The following is a 17,060-nucleotide window of genomic DNA, read 5'->3' as shown; positions in this document are numbered from 1 at the left end:
CACTGGCGGGTGTTGTGGTGTAAGCTGGCAGTAACACTGGCGGGTGTTGTGGTGTAAGCTGGCAGTAACACTGGCGGGTGTTGTGGTGTAAGCTGGCAGTAACACTGGCGGGTGTTGTGGTGTAAGCTGGCAGTAACACTGGCGGGTGTTGTAGTGTAAGCTGGCAGTAACACTGGCGGGTGTTGTAGAGTAAGCTGGCAGTAACACTGGCGGGTGTTGTGGTGTAAGCTGGCAGTAACACTGGCGGGTGTTGTAGTGTAAGCTGGCAGTAACACTGGCGGGTGTTGTGGTGTAAGCTGGCAGTAACACTGGCGGGTGTTGTAGAGTAAGCTGGCAGTAACACTGGCGGGTGTTGTAGAGTAAGCTGGCAGTAACACTGGCGGGTGTTGTAGTGTAAGCTGGCAGTAACACTGGCGGGTGTTGTAGTGTAAGCTGGCAGTAACACTGGCGGGTGTTGTAGAGTAAGCTGGCAGTAACACTGGCGGGTGTTGTGGTGTAAGCTGGCAGTAACACTGTCGGGTGTTGTGGTGTAAGCTGGCAGTAACACTGGCGGGTGTTGTGGTGTAAGCTGGCAGTAACACTGGCGGGTGTTGTGGTGTAAGCTGGCAGTAACACTGGCGGGTGTTGTGAAGTACTGAGGACGCGGTAACGCTGATAGCGTGTTTACCGTAATTGGGAAAATTGTACACCAATTGTGTAATTGGTTGTTTGTGTAGACATATCGTTTGTGTGTTCTTGCGAGTGATTCCAAGTGGTCACAGTGGTCAGAGCAGTTGGGTCAGTTGGAAGCGTCGTGGCTCACTTCCCGAGGCAGGACAGAAGTGTTTGGGCAACCTTTCCTCTCCTCTAAATGGCTCAGTTCACCTAGCCGTAAATAGGTACTCGGGAGTTAGAGTAACTCTTGTGGGGTTGAATTGTGAGAGTTTGGTCCACCAGGCTGTTGCTTGGAGCGGCCCGCAGGCCCACATACCCACCACAGCCCGGTTGGTCCGGCACTCCTTGAAGGAAACAATCTAGTTTCCTCTTGAAGATGTCCACGGTTGTTCCTGTAATATTTCTGATGCTCGCTGGTAGGACGTGGAGTATATATGTGAAGAACGTCTTGTCTAGCCCTTCCCTCTCCCCTGTTGTCAGGCTCACCCTCTTAACTAGCCTTCTACCCCCATCTTATCTATCCCCCTTCCCCATTAATCTAGCGCCCTCCTTCATCTTATCTAATGCGGCACTTGGCGTCTCGGGCCACTATCAGGTCGTCCGCTTGGCCTCCACGGCTGTTCAATATCCTCCCAGCCACCATAACATTTATACAGAAAAAATGAACGTCTAGGAACAAAGAAAAGTTTCCTTCGAGAAGTAGCGAACCAACCGGTTTGTAGTTGATATGTGGGTCTACCGGCCGCTCCAACCAACAGTTTGTTGGATCAAGTTACCACTACACTGGCCTCCCCGACCCCCAGACCGGGCTTGAGGAGTTGTGCTACACGCAGAGCCGTCTTAAAGTATATACTCTAGGGAACCTAAACTTCTGAGACATAGAAAACGGGGGAGATTTTTGAACCCGCTACTTTACAGTTGTGATTTGTACGCTGGGGAGAGGTCGGGTTGTTGTTGTGGTGGTGTGGAGGCGTGCTGGGGAGCGGTGCTCCCCCCCGGGGGAGGTGGCGTGCCAGGGGGTCGTGTAGTGGCCGCTCCTCGCTCCCTCCTGGGGGATATATTTAATCATTATACAATTACCCCGCTTAATGTCCACCGCTCAAGTGCACTTTAATTGGTGCCTGATAAGTGACTTTAATCCCACTTCCACCACTCTCCCCTAAATTCTCTCTTCCCCCCCCCCCCACCCCTCCCCTGGCCACCCTCGGCCACCCCCCACACCTGTACAGTGTTGGAGTACGGTAAATGATGGGGTATTATCAGAGTTGATGAGTGTGGTGGTGGTGGTCAATGTTACCTGTGGTGGGGGTGGTGGTGAAGGGGGGGGGGGACTGTGGAGGGGTGGTAGTGGGTCACTAATGGTTGTGTTGGGGGATGATAGTGATCTTCATATATATAATATTGAAGGAGTATATATATATGGGTAAAATTAATAGTGAAGAGTATAGTGAGAGTGAATGACGTTGTTTTTTTTTTAGGTTCAGCTGCTCGAAACGTAAGTTCTGAGCAGCACGGGCTATGGTGAGCCCGTATTGGACTTACCTGGCACAGGAGCGGGCCTGGGAGTCCAGAAGTGAATGGCACCCGGAGGTTGCCTCTGCGTCACCATATGTACATAATTTTATGAACACAATATCGCATATTTGCTGAGCCTTCTCTGCCCATTAGGTCAGAGGTGACTATAATTTACCTCTTCTCTTGAACACTGAGAGGGGTCGGCCAGTTATGCCCCTTATGTGTAGTGGAAGCGAGTTGAACACTCTAGGACCTCTGATGTTGATAGAGTTCTCTCTCAGAGTACCTGTTGCACTTCTGCTTTTCAACGAGGGTATTCTGCACACTAAAACACACACAATATAAACCCCGAACAAAACTAAATTATTGTCTCTTTAAATGTCTAAATTTACATATTTTGTATACAAAAGCTGGTCAGGTAGAATAATAATAATACAATAATTATTGGATAAAATTATTCTGGAAGCCTGAATAGTATTAATCATTTAAATCTCAGTATTTCCATACCTGTTTTGCATACCTGCATATGTAACAAGATGCGGCGTTCGTGCGGTTGTATGCACACTGCAGTGTGTGTGTGTGTGTGTGTGTTGTAGGTGGGTTGTTTGGAGGGTGGTGGTGGTTGTGTGGGTGGCAGCGGTGCCTAGAGCCAGGTGCCTTGTGCTTCACACACTACTACTGCCTTTTGGTGGCCTTGTGCACTGCCCTCAACCTTGCCGCCGCCTCCTGTGTCCTCCCTGTATGGTCCAGCACGTCCAGAGGCCAGGCAGCGCTGGTGAGAGGGGGAGAGCGAAGACAGGAAGGAAGATAGGAAAGGGATGAAGGGAAGTAGAGAGGTCAGGACAGCGGGTGAGAGTGCCAGCAGAGAGAGTGCGTGGAAGAACTGGAGATAGAGAGGGGGTGAGAGGGAACCAGATACACACACTTACTAATTAATTAAAGTTCAATTGGATGAAATATTAATTGACAAATTATGCGTCAGCCTGACGCATAACAAGGTATTGCTAAGAAATGATTGGTAGTTAAATGACCGCCAACCACAGATGAAGCAGAGAGCGTAGTGCTTGTAACCTAAGATAATGATGTCATTAAGAAGGTAGTTCTTAAGCCTTAAGCATGATGAATGTACAATGATTTGCAGATGAATAACACTTACTTAGAAAGACTCCAGTAGAGTGCAGAAGAGAGGGGCTAAGTCATCTTTTTGGAGGCCAGAAAGATGACTAGTCGAGATGTCGAGGACCCAAGATACATCTAGAATTCGGGCTTGCCCTGTTTTGATAACTAGACTTGCATCTAGAAGTAAAAGGTAGGGAAAGTGGGGGTGAGGGGGAGGTAGAGTGAGTCTGTGAACGTGTTCCAGCACATACTCCCACCCCCACCACCAGTACTGGAGGACAGGAGCCGGGGACAACCAGTTCTCCCAAGATAGTTAATACTCACTAGCGCCAGGATGCTGGGCCACGGCTGAGCAAATTTTAAGTGTATAGTGAAAGGTGCAGACAGTGTCAAGACCCAGGATGGTGAGAGAAGGTCCAGCGTGGGTGGTGACAGTTTGTATGCCGCAGACATGCCATACGTTGGCACGTCTGCCGCAGACATGGCCACACGTTGGCCCGTCTGCCGCAGACATGGCCATACGCTGGCACGTCTGCCGCAGACATGGCCATACGTTGGCACGTCTGCCGCAGACATGGCCACACGTTGGCCCGTCTGCCGCAGACATGGCCATACGTTGGCCCGTCTGCCGCAGACATGGCCATACGTTGGCACGTCTGCCGCAGACATGGCCACACGCTGGCACGTCTATATATGACCCAGTCTGTACCCGTCCAGTATTTTGTATGTGATAATATTCACTCTGTTCCTTCTCTCTCCTCTAAGGTTGTGGGGTTTACGTTCCTTTATCGTGTCCTAGTAGCTTAGTCCTCTTAATTCAGGAACTATTCTTGTTGCTAATCTCTAACACTTTTCAAGTTCAGTTTTATGCTTGTAGAGGAGAGGGTTTCATACCACTGTAGAATTGGGGGGGGGGTGGACAGGTTCTTGTTTGGACTCAAGATCCTTGCTTTGAGCTGCAAATATGGCATTTACACACACGTACTTTATTTCCGATTCCTGTTAGTCTAGTTGAGTTCCTACTTAGTTTCTCCTACTCCTGTTTCTCTTCCATCTTCATTACCTAACCCTACCCTACCCTACCCTACCCTGGTTGTTATGTTGAACACTTACGTGCAGTTGTCTGCCCCTGGAGTTTGTCCGGGTCTGATGCTGCAGCTCTCTATAGTCGCCCTCGGGGTTTGCAGGTATCATTAGTTTACCGTCGTGTATGTGTAAGAACATTAGTGGGGGCATGGTAGCTTTGGGGACTGTGGGTACAGGAGGAGGAGGATGGTGGGAGGGATATTACTTGTTGGTCACTTGAGGTTTTCACCCGGATGTAAGCCATCGAACCCGGAGCCCCTCTGCCACCTTGCCTCTGTAATACAGTCACCACTCTTGTGCAGGACGCTCTTGTAGATGCCGATTTTACCTGTATTGCGGTCTCATTCATGCTACTCAGTGGTGCAACCTGTATTTTTTGTTTACACTTGAGAGAGGCGGCGCTGTTGTTGAAGAATGTGAAACACGGTGTGTGAAAGGATGTAATGTGTGTGTGTGTGTGGGGGAGAGAGTATCTGTCGGTTGCCATGGTGACAGCCTCCGCGTGTGTGTGTGTGTACAGGTGGGAGGGAGGGCGGGAGTGTGTCAGTCGTGTGTGTACTGCTGCAGTGTTCACCCACTCCCTCATGCCTCCCACACATCTCGGACCCCCAACCTCGCCCTCTCCTCCCACGTGTTCCTCTCCGCCTCTCCTCCACACTTGATGACAACCGCGGTTCGAGATAACTGAGCCGATCACCGGGACAAACATAATTATGGTAATTGGGCGCCGCGAGAGGTGCCTTCGCAAGAAATTTAGCCTCGTGCTTTTGCGTTTGTCATGATGCTGGACGTGTGAATTGTGTGTTTATATTTCTGGCATGTAGAGGCGGTAGCCAGAGGGTGATTAACTGTTGCTGCAAGAGCCTTAGTGATCAGCCCGCCTCTGGTGGCAGCTGGGAAGGGCCTTGGGCTTACAAGTGTACCAGGACTCCTCCACCGGCTGAGGGAGCACCCCACGAGATGGGTGTAAGCTGTGATCAGCCAATCTTCTAGACCGGCTGTGTGTCTGGGGGGGGGGGAGGCCCTTCGCCTTCTGCAGAAATTGTGGTGAGTTTTTGTTGTTTTAGATTTAGCTACTCAGAACGAAGAGTCCATGTAGCACGGGCTATGGTGAGCCCGTAATTGTGGCGAGTGTTCAGGCTAATTTTTAACCCTGTAATACGGTACTCCGAGCGAAGGGGGACACACTTGGCCTCGTCCACAGCACCACCACACCTTCACGCCCACTTGTACGCCCCCACGCCCACACAACTTGTACAGTACGTATAACAATCTACTCGAGAATGGTCCAGGACGGACCGAAACGTCGTCGTCGTCGTCCCTTCACCTTCTAGTGTGTAGTCTGGTCAACATACTTCAGCTTATTGTGACTCACGCCTGCAACTTGTACACTAGCCTAGACAGCTTGATGGGAGTGGGTTATCGCAGAGAGGATAACGGCTGGTGCCTGGCTCCAACCTCCTCCTCTCCTCCCCCCCCCCCTGATAACACACTAAGGATGATCTCCAGGTTGTCTTAGTCTGATCATTCTAGCCTGGATTTTAAACCTAACCCAAAGGTTTGAGTATTATCAAATTATGATATTCGGTGGCACTGATCTTAACCTATACCTATAATAGGTTAAGTAATAATTGTAATTACGAAGCAATAAGATGTTTATCTTAACATACTAAGAAGGTTAGGTGAGGTCGGTGTTTTCTATGAAGCTTTTCAAGGTAAACTAGTATGTTTTAGTATGTCACATATGCTCGTATTTAATAAGTCAATATTGGCTGTAAGAAAGTGCGAGAACGGGTTGGATGCTTTGCTTGTAACATCTGCTCATTGTTCAAACTTGCCCCATACTAGTGTATTGTGGTCCAGTTAGTATAAGTCGTAGGTGGAGGGATTTCCTGCAGGTCTGAGTTCGATCCCCCGATGGTCCAAGTGGTTGGGCACCGTTACTACCAGAGATCCTTCTCCTCTTGTCCCTTCCACGTCCTGTGAAGGCCTACTGGCTTAGTGCTTTCTCCCAGGTACACACACACACATACCAAAGAGCCAAAGCTCAACCCCCGCAAGCACAAATAGGTGAGTACACACACACACACACACACACACACACACACACACACACACACACACACACACACACACACACATATCCCCAGGAAGCAGCCCGTAGCAGCTGTCTAACTCCCAGGTACCTATTTACTGCTAGATGAACAAAGGCATCAAGGGTGAAAGAAACTGCCCACTTATTTCCGCCTGGGATCGAACCCGGGCCCTTAGAACTACGACCCCAGAGCGCTGTCCACTCGGCCGCAGATCTCCACAATTCTGTGTGTGTGTGTTGTTGGGGGGGGGGTCACCCATCCAGTTACTGTCCAAACCCACAGGTTAATGTGAAGTAGTGGTGTGAGTGAGGGCAGATAGCAAGGTCATGCCTCCCTGACTCATGTCTTAAAAACTGAATTTGACAACTTATGAAAGTATATAAATTTTACCTTAAGTAGTTGTTAGTATGAATCAACATTTAAGACCTACGCCTCGCTGAAGGAAAGTTTGCCGTCTTGGACCTCTTGACTGGTATGACATTAAGAGACATATTTGGCCTATTAACGTGTTCGCATATGAAAATAATGTGAATTAATCTGGCAAGTTTTGAAGCGTTGCTTCTTTAGCGTGTATGCACAGGAATGCGGCTTGTCACCTGCAGTTTGGAGCGCTCATGCTGTATTCTACGCTCCCTGTATAATTGTAGTTGGGATTTTATTGTATTGCATGATAGTCCTCTTGTATATGGGAAGAGTGGTGAAGGTTAGTGCATTGAGATGCGTGAGATGAGTGACGGGATGCTGGGGCGGGAATTGTGGGTGTGTTGCGGGGACGGCTGCGTCACCATGGCAACTGTGAAGATGGCGGAGCGACCACGACGCTGCTCCTGGCTGGCTGGCGCTACTCCCAACTCCCTCACTGGTGTGACGTAGTTGCTTTACTGGCTTCGGTGCAGTGAGACGGTGACTACCAATATTGGAAAGATTCTCAAGCCCCCTCCACGGGCAGAATATTAGTGTTTACCGTGGCATGGATGTTAGCCAGCGGTCGTCTATACCATGGCGGAGATGAAAAGGTATAGTTGATAAGAGTTTGTTTACCATAGATAAAGTGTGTAGTTTCAGTGGGGTTACCAGATGGGGGCCGACTGTATCTCGCAAGATAAAGCTGTAACTCTGACATAATTACGTACTGGTGATCATATGAAAGGTCGGATGACCTTGTTAAACCTTGGGCAGTTGAGAGATGATGGAGAAAGTTGCCGGGGCGGTGGAAGGAGCCGGCAAAGAATGCGGGGTTGGGAGTGACGGAGGCGACGAGTGACTATTGCACAGCTGATGTGTGTGGCTGTATTTAGCGAGGCGGCCCAGATCACATGGCGGCCAGCCTCCCCCGTCACCACTTGGCCCTCTCCTCGACCAGCCTCCAGCCCGGCCTCCTCGACCAGCCTCCAGCCCGGCCTCCTCGACCAGCCTCCACGACCAGCCTCCAGCCCCCTCTCCTCGACCAGCCTCCAGCCCGGCCTCCTCGACCAGCCTCCAGCCCGGCCTCCTCGACCAGCCTCCCCCGTCACCACTTGGCCCTCTCCTCGACCAGCCTCCAGCCCGGCCTCCTCGACCAGCCTGCTCTCCTCGACCAGCCTCTTGGGCTGTGTCCGTCAGTCTTACCCTGTCGCTCGGGGCTCTTACACTATCCCAACAGGCTTTTGTATATGTAATGTGTCGTAACGCATTGATAAGTAATCACCGATTGTCATTCCAGTCCTTGTGGCCTTGCCAATCATGTCCCGACTTGTGGCCTTGCCAATCATGTCCCGACTTGTGGCCTTGCCAATCATGTCCCGACTTGTGGCCTTGCCAATCATGTCCCGACTTGTGGCCTTGCCAATCATGTCCCGACTTGTGGCCTTGCCAATCATGTCCCGACTTGTGGTCTTGCCGGTCATGTCCCGACTTGTTTGGTGTAAACATTCTTCGCTGTTTAATTTTCTAATCGTCGTGGTAAAATTTAGTTTGCTGGCCATATATATACACGTGACTCGTGTGACGGAGACGGGCGGACACGTGGTCAGGTGCACGTGACAGACAGACGTCTGTTGCACGTAGCAACAGACGACAGCAACGGTCCTCTGGTTACGTGTGTCCCGGAATTGGAGTATCTTGTGTGTACCCGGGTCGATCCCAAAAGGTTGCGCCATTTAAGGATACCTTGAGGTTACTTTGAGATGGTTTCAGGGCTTTGCGTCCCCGCGGCCTGGTCCTCGACCAGGCCTCCTGGGTGCTGAACTGGTCAACCAGGCTGTTGGACGCGGCTGCTCGCAGCCTTGACGTATGAGTCACAGCCTGGTTGATCAGGTATCCTTTGGAGGTGTTTGTCAAGTTCTCTCTTGAACACTGTGAGGGGTCGGCCAGTTATGTCCCTTATGTGTAGTGGAAGCGTGTTGAACAGTCTCGGGCCTCTGATGTTGATAGTTCTCTCTCAGAGTACCTGTTGCACCTCTGCTCTTCAACGGGAGTATGCTGCACTTCCTGCCATGCCTTCTGGAATTGGAGCCCCCAGCAAGAAATTTGCCAACCGAACGAACGTGCATTTCGCATGTCAGTGTCTGAAATCTGTCGAACGATCGTAAAACTGTAGACTTGGCGAGCTATTTTTCATATCTACCGCCGTCACGGAGGGGGGGGGGGTTCGCCATGGGAGCCAACTTCTCTTAAAGGGAGGCAATGGGGCCGACCCGGCTTATAATAGCCCCTTAGACCAACCACACATCAGTTACCCTTGCAAGTTTACTGCGACACAGCCTGTTCTCTCAAGTTGTCACACCGCCACACACAAAAAAAACAATAAATTGCCTAACCTCACCGAGGACCCACGAGTGTAAAACTTGACAGTCCGTCAAATTTGCGAGTCGCCATGATATATAGTACATCATGTTCTGGTTATTTTGCCATGTACGGTATTTTGCGAGATATATAGATATAGATAGTGTCCTTGGGGAAGCTGAAGCCGGCCCACGGTGATCCCCGTCACCCACCTTGCAACCCGTTCTCGCAAATTCGTAAAGTCAATATTGACTTATTAAATATGTGCATAGGTGACATACTTAACATAATAGATACCCTTAAAAAGATTCATAGAAAACACCGACCTTACCTAACCTTGTTAGTATCTTAAGATAAGCATCTTATTGCTTCGTAATTACAATTATTACTTAACCTATACCTATTATAGGTTAAGTAATAATTGTAATTACGAAGCAATAAGATGCTTATCTTAAGATACTAACAAGGTTAGGTAAGGTCGGTGTTTTCTATGAATCTTTTTAAGGGTATCTATTATGTTAAGTATGTCACCTATGCACATATTTAATAAGTCAATATTGACTTTACGAATTTGCGAGAACGGGTTGCCCACCTACACGTCTCAGCAGTGGGTGCCCACTCACGGTACCCCCCCCCCTCCCTCTCTCACAGTGGACTACCTCCATCAGTGTTGGCCAATTAATCACTTCAGACGTCTAGAATGCACTAGTCCCTACACGAACGTCTTGGAACATGGCGTCCAGCGTGTGCTGACATCACGGGCCTGACGCCACCTCTTTTCTCCACCACCACCACGTTCTTGTCTGCTGCTGCCAGTCAGCGCCACACCACAGCCTGGCGGGTGTGGCGCCTGGCCGCAGGCGGGTCCACAGCTTGGCGGGTGTGGCGCCTGGCCGCAGGCGGGTCCACAGCCTGGCGGGTGTGGCGTCTGGCTGCTGGCGGGTGTGGTGCCTGGCGGGTGTGGCGTCTGGCCGCAGGCGGGACCCAGCAGGCGGCCTGTAATACCTTAACAACTCTAAGTATTCTCACCAGATTATTAACAGGCAATATTGTATGTTGTGTTTGGCGTCACCCATCGCGTGGACGATCTTACTCCTATTGCTTAATGAGGCTTCCCGAAAGTTCTAATATTTGAGCGCTTCCGTAAGAGGTAATATTTTGTATTGGCAAGGAAGTTGATGGTGGCTAGGCGCCAGATTCACGAAGTACTTACGCGAGTACTTACGAACGTGTACACCTTTCCTCAATCTTTGACGGCTTTGTTTACATTTATTAAACAGTTTACAAGCATGAAAGCTTCCCAATCAACTGTTGTTATTGTTATAAACAGCCTCCTGGTGCTTCGGAGCTCATTAACTGTTTAATAATTGGAAACAAAGCCGCCAAAGATTTGAGAAAAGATGTACAGGTTGAGGGGAGTGAAGGAGGAGAGGTGCAGATGAAGGAAAATGTTTAGAAATGTGGATTGTAGTTCATAATCTGTGATAGCAGGCGGGCTGTCCGCCTTGCTGACACGATGTAGACAGACCAAAGCTAGGCTTGTTTTCTCTTGTCGGGGAGCTGCGAGTTTGTGTAAGGCTCTTCACATGTATTTCAACACCTGTACCTGGATTGTACCTGGATGGGGGTTCTGGGAGTTCTGTATGTATGGATATCTATAGATGAATACTGTGTGGCATTCACCCACTCAAACTCAATGCTTGTATATAGGTTTTGACGTGTTTAAAAAATAAAACAAACAATTGTCCTATGCTATTTTCTGGTCTGTATTTTATTTTTTAAATTATGTATTGTGGGGGCTTGAATTCCGTCTGGTGGATGCAGGCTCTTGGGGCCCAGTTGTGGGAGCGGGGCGTCTCGTCTTGGAGGAGTCTTTCTACTGTTTTCCCGCCTGTGTGTTTCCGCCCGCTGGTGGCTAGGTGTTTTTCTCAAGTGTTGGTGTGTTGAGGGCGCCGTGGTCGACGGTCCACGGCGGCTTGGTGGTTTTTGTGTTGATGTTCCTCTACCTGCCCTGTTGTGCACTGCTTGTAGTTTTTGCATTAATGTTTTCTTTAAGATATGTTGAGGGAATTAGAGATGTGGCCGGACTATACTTGTATAAATGTACTCCTTTAGTTGGGCTTGCGAGGGTTGAGCTCAGGCTCTTTGGAGGTGGTTGTGTGCTCTTGAGCTCTGGCTCTGGCTCTCTGGAGGTGGCTGTGTGCTCTTGAGCTCTGGCTCTCTGGAGGTGGCTGTGTGCTCTTGAGCTCTGGCTCTGGCTCTCTGGAGGTGGCTGTGTGCTCTTGAGCTCTGGCTCTCTGAAGGTGGCTGCGTGCTCTTGAGCGTAGTGTAGCTGTGTGTTCGTGCCAAGGCTACGGAATCACCTCTGTTTGTCTAAGGCTGTTTTTTTGCTTTGTTTATTCTGGCATTTAAGTCAATTTTGATTCCAGTACTATTGATCTCCGAGCCCCAGTAATCTGCCTACATCCGTATCTTAGACTGGGTGGTTGTCAAGGATAATAGGCTCTGGGTTTCGCTTTGGAACGTGTGTTTGTTGGTACTTAGTTTCCATTACTTTTCAAAGACTTTTATGACTTCTGTTGCCGCCTTGGTGGTGTTGGGCGGCAGATTAAGTTACAACATCCGCATGTGTGATGTATTCCCCCATGTTGGGGGAGGGGTGGTAGCCCATGTTGGGGGAGGGGTGGTAGCCCATGTTGTGGGAGGGGTGGTAGCCCATGTTGTGGGAGGGGGTGGTAGGTCAGCTGTGTTGTGGGGAGAGGCAGGACCGCGCGGGGGTGACATAGAACCTGGCGGTCAGTTGAGTGAGAGTTTCCCCAAGTCTTGTCGAGAGGACAGGAAAGATGAGTGTGCCATCCTCTAGCGATACGGTAGACCGCCTGGTCTAGCAGGGCGGCGTTCACGACTCTTTGTTTTCCTTCCTCCTGGGGTTTCTTGAGGATATCTTGAGGTGATTTCGGGGCTTGGCGTCCTTGCGGCCCGGTCATCGACCAGGCCTCCTTTTTTGTTACACACACACACACACACACACACACACACACACACACACACACACACACACACACACACACACACACACACACACACACACACACACACACACACACACACACAGGGGCCTCGTAGCCTGGTGGATAGCGCGCAGGACTCGTAATTCTGTGGCGCGGGTTCGATTCCCGCACGAGGCAGAAACAAATGGGCAAAGTTTCTTTCACCCTAAGTGCCCCTGTTACCTAGCAGTAAATAGATACCTGGGAGTTAGTCAGCTGTCACGGGCTGCTTCCTGGGGTGTGTGTGTGTGTGGCGTGGGGAAAAAAAATAGTAAACAGTTGATTGACAGTTGAGAGGCGGGCCGAAAGAGCAAAAGCTCAACCCCCGCAAAAACACAACTAGTAAACACAACTAGTAAACACACAGAGCCACCTCGTAGCAGCTGTCTAACTCCCAGGTACCTGTTGACCCTACCCCGGGACTACATGTATGCTTGTAGTCCAAGCCAACCCCAGGGGGACGATTTGACTTCGTCTGGGTTACCGTTGCAGACGTCACCACTTTGCTATGGCAGACGGCTTAAGAAACGTGACAGGTTTCTGCAGTTCCTGCTGTTTCTTTTATTCTATTATGTGGTGCAGGTTTGGGACGTGTGTGTAGGTGGGGTCCCGGCTGACAGTGTAGGTGGGGTCCCGGCTGACAGTGTAGGTGGGGTCCCGGCTGACAGTGTAGGTGGGGTCCCGGCTGACAGTGTAGGTGGGGTCCCGGCTGACAGTGTAGGTGGGGTCCCGGCTGACAGTGTAGGTGGGGTCCCGGCTGACAGTGTAGGTGGGGTCCCGGCTGACAGTGTAGGTGGGGTCCCGGCTGACAGTGTAGGTGGGGTCCCGACTGACAGTGTAGGTGGGGTCCCGACTGACAGTATAGGTGGGGTCCTGGCTGACAGTGTAGGTGGGGTCCTGGCTGACAATGTAGGTGGGGTCCTGGCTGACAGTGTAGGTGGGGTCCCAACTGACAGTGTAGGTGGGGTCCCAACTGACAGTGTAGGTGGGGTCCCGGCTCTGAGTGCCATGTACCAGGGACCTGTTAGGAAGCCATTATCACACTCCAAGCTCTCTTAGTCGGCGGGGCGGCACTCGGCATCCGGTGCCAGCCTCGTCCCTGGCGCCCCAGGCTCGTCCCTGGCGCCCCAGGCTCGTCCCTGGCGCCCCAGGCTCGTCCCTGGCGCCCCAGGCTCGTCCCTGGCGCCCCAGGCTCGTCCCTGGCGCCCCAGGCTCGTCCCTGGCGGCCCAGGCTCGTCCCTGGCGGCCCAGGCTCGTCCCTGGCGGCCCAGGCTCGTCCCTGGCGCCCCAGGCTCGTCCCTGGCGCCCCAGGCTCGTCCCTGGCGCCCCAGGCTCGTCCCTGGCGCCCCAGGCTCGTCCCTGGCGCCCCAGGCTCGTCCCTGGCGCCCCAGGCTCGTCCCTGGCGCCCCAGGCTCGTCCCTGGCGCCCCAGGCTCGTCCCTGGCGCCCCAGGCTCGTCCCTGGCGCCCCAGGCTCGTCCCTGGCGGCCCAGGCTCGTCCCTGGCGGCCCAGGCTCGTCCCTGGCGCCCCAGGCTCGTCCCTGGCGCCCCAGGCTCGTCCCTGGCGCCCCAGCCTCGTCCCTGGCGCCCCAGCCTCGTCCCTGGCGGCCCCAGCCTCGTCCCTGGCGGCCCCAGCCTCGTCCCTAGCGCCCCAGCCTCGTCCCTAGCGCCCCAGCCTCGTCTCATAAAGGCCGCGTTACAACTGTGGCTCTACTTGTACTCGAGTTCCTGGGACCCGTCTCTCATTTTAGCCCATCCGATATAGCTCCTCCAATCCCAGTGATCCAGTTCTAACGTCCTCGCATTTGACTATCTTTATATTGTGACCATGTCTCCTCTTCATTTCTTCTCCGGGTATGGGAAGTTTTCTTATCGTATCCCCCCTCTCTTCACCTCAGATACAGAGTGGGGATTCCTCGGCCAGTGTCCGGCTTTTTGTCTAGTCTTCAACAGTGTGTAGGTTGTACGCTGGTGTCTTGCAGGCGTCTTAAACAGCCTGGTTGACTAGAGGAGCATCCAGGAGGAATGGTCAAGAGACCGGGCCGCGAGGACATTGATCCTCGAAAGCACCTGAAGGTAACCACAGGGAGCGTAGCAGGATTGCCGTGTCTGGGCTGTGTGCACTCTACAGAATTTTGCTGCGTGTCTAGTTAAGGTTGTTTAAACTTGTAAAGACATTCACACAACGTTCCCCATTAATAGGTATTAAGGCTGTGATGTTTATGTAACGGTGCTGCCATCTGGCGGCGGAGTTGAGAATAACTGTTGTTTACAATTTTGAAATAATTTTTCCCCTAGTATTCAGTGTGTTTTGAAGCCTCCCCCCCCCTTTGTACAGGTGTTGAAAATATATTTGTATAATGGGTGGAGGTTTGCTAGGCCTAGGCTAATTTGTGGTTGGTGTTTGAGGTTGGTAGAGTTGAACTGGCGAGAGGTTAAGGGCAGCCTCTCTCTCTCTCTTTCTATTTTGTGCTTTGAACAGTTTTAGCTAATCTTAGCGTGACCTTCAATAGTATCTCGTCACGTCTTGCCTCACCAGGGGGGGGGGGTATACAGTGGTCGGGCACGATTGTATGCGACTGTGTTTGTTTGATATAAATAGCTGCCTTGTATGGGTCAGTAGGAGCTGCCTTGTATGGGTCAGTATAGGAGCTGCCTTGTATGGGTCAGTAGGAGCTGCCTTGTATGGGTCAGTAGGAGCTGCCTTGTATGGGTCAGTAGGAGCTGCCTTGTATGGGTCAGTAGGAGCTGCCTTGTATGGGTCAGTAGGAGCTGCCTTGTATGGGTCAGTATAGGAGCTGCCTGGTGTGGGTCAGTAGGAGCTGCCTCGTGTGGGTCAGTAGGAGCTGCCTTGTATGGGTCAGTATAGGAGCTGCCTCGTGTGGGTCAGTATAGGAGCTGCCTGGTGTGGGTCAGTAGGAGCTGCCTGGTGTGGGTCAGTATAGGAGCTGCCTTGTATGGGTCAGTAGGAGCTGCCTGGTGTGGGTCAGTAGGAGCTGCCTGGTGTGGGTCAGTAGGAGCTGCCTGGTGTGGGTCAGTAGGAGCTGCCTGGTGTGGGTCAGTAGGAGCTGCCTGGTGTGGGTCAGTAGGAGCTGCCTGGTGTGGGTCAGTAGGAGCTGCCTGGTGTGGGTCAGTAGGAGCTGCCTGGTGTGGGTCAGTAGGAGCTGCCTCGTGTGGGTCAGTAGGAGCTGCCTCGTGTGGGTCAGTAGGAGCTGCCTCGTGTGGGTCAGTATAGGAGCTGCCTGGTGTGGGTCTATGATACCAGACCTCATATCTGGTATCAGGTAAACTCATAATGGTGAGGTAAATTATCAGGTAAACTCATAATGGTGAGGTCTAGTATCAGGTAAACTCAGAATACTCTTCCTCCCCCCCCCCTGCCTGCTTTCTCTGCCCCCCCCCTTCCTCCACACAGCACGTCACCTGAACACACCGTCAACGACGTATGCCAAGTTGGCCAATATCTGAGCCGCCTTTATTAACGCAAGAGAGGAATCACTCGGGTCCTTGAAAACAACATGAACCAATTCTGAGATGGGCGGCCCCACCACCGTGGAGGCCGCTCCAAGCAACAGCCTGGTGGACCAAACTCTCACAAGTCAAGCCTGACCTCGGGCTGGGCTTGGGGAGTAGAAGAGCTCCCAGAACCCCATCAACCAGGTACCTTTGCTTCTTCCAACACGCAGCACGACGCCTGAAGCATGGCCAGAGGTGCTCCGCTAGACTGGTCCCAGAGCTGAGTGGCATGAGTCACGAGGGCAGACTAATGAAATTTATTGTGTGTGTGTACTCGCCAAGTTGTGCTTGCCGGGGGTTGAGCTCTGACTCTTTGGTCCCGCCTCTCAAATGTCAGTCAACTGATGTACAGGTTCTTGACCCTATTGCCCTGGAAACACAAACCGAAACTGTCTCTATTTTCCGCTTGTTACAACTTGTAATAAAGTTGTTACATCTTGGCTTAACGTATTTATGACGTATTAGAACGTTGTTACAACTTGCTATATTGGTTGTTATAACTGGTTAGGTGGTGTTAAAACTTGTTCGAACGTTGTACCAACGTCGTAGTTTCGGTGTGTGTTTGGAGGGTGGGCTCTTATCATATCTACATTTGAAACTGTGTATGGAGCCTGGCTTCGCCACATCACTGCCTAACGCATTCCATCTGTTAACTACTCTTGACACCGAGTGCGTGCGGGTGCATTACTGCGTGTGGTAATAGATGTGGAGGAGCACGTGCTCTGGCCTTGTCCAGGTTGAGCGTCCTCGCCCGGCTAGAGACGGTTGCAATCCTTGCATTCTTTTGGCGGTGGCGGACACCTCGTGAGTGTTGGCGGCTTGGGGGAGGTGCTGTGCCTCCCTCAGGTGGGGGAGAGAGAGGTGTGCCTCCCTCAGGTGGGGGAGAGAGAGGTATGCCTCCCTCAGGTGGGGGGAGAGAGAGGTGTGCCTCCCTCAGGTGGGAGAGAGAGAGGTGTGCCTCCCTCAGGTGGGGGGGAGAGAGGTGTGCCTCCCTCAGGTGGGGGAGAGAGAGGTGTGCCTCCCTCAGGTGGGGGAGAGAGAGGTGTGCCTCCCTCAGGTGGGGTACGAGTGCCTCCCTCAGGTGGGGGAGGTGCTGTGCCTCCCTCAGGTGGGGGAGGTGCTGTGCCTCCCTCAGGTGGGGGAGAGAGAGAGGTGTGCCTCCCTCAGGTGGGGGAGAGAGAGGTGTGCCTCCCTTGGCTTGGACGACCTGGTTGGGGAGGTGGGGAGCATCCCTGTGTCTGGGGAAGGGGCTCATCACCCACT

The 17,060-nt window shown here is 52.0% G+C and overlaps 1 protein-coding gene across 8 annotated transcripts in view; it reads left to right on the top strand.

Moving 5' to 3' along the window:
• Positions 1 to 17,060, top strand: part of LOC123765868 (Checkpoint suppressor 1-like) — a 110,581-nt gene that overhangs the window by 27,864 nt on the left and 65,657 nt on the right. For 2 of the 8 annotated variants that reach the window (XM_069337325.1, XM_045754697.2), the window contains exon 1: positions 7,346 to 7,486. The exons of 5 other annotated variants lie outside the window; for them this stretch is intronic. In XM_069337325.1, coding sequence (XP_069193426.1) covers positions 7,470 to 7,486 — 17 coding nt within the window. In that variant the 5' untranslated portion in view covers positions 7,346 to 7,469. Of the gene's footprint in view, positions 1 to 7,318; positions 7,487 to 17,060 lie in introns of those variants that run through there. One more of the 8 variants, XM_045754698.2, reaches the window with a different exon arrangement.

This window comes from Procambarus clarkii, chromosome 37 (assembly GCF_040958095.1).
Source record: "Procambarus clarkii isolate CNS0578487 chromosome 37, FALCON_Pclarkii_2.0, whole genome shotgun sequence".
In the NCBI taxonomy this organism is placed as follows: Eukaryota; Metazoa; Arthropoda; class Malacostraca; order Decapoda; family Cambaridae; genus Procambarus; species Procambarus clarkii.
The sequence above is the reverse complement of the archived record's forward strand: the minus strand, read 5'-3'. Positions and strand labels throughout refer to the sequence as shown.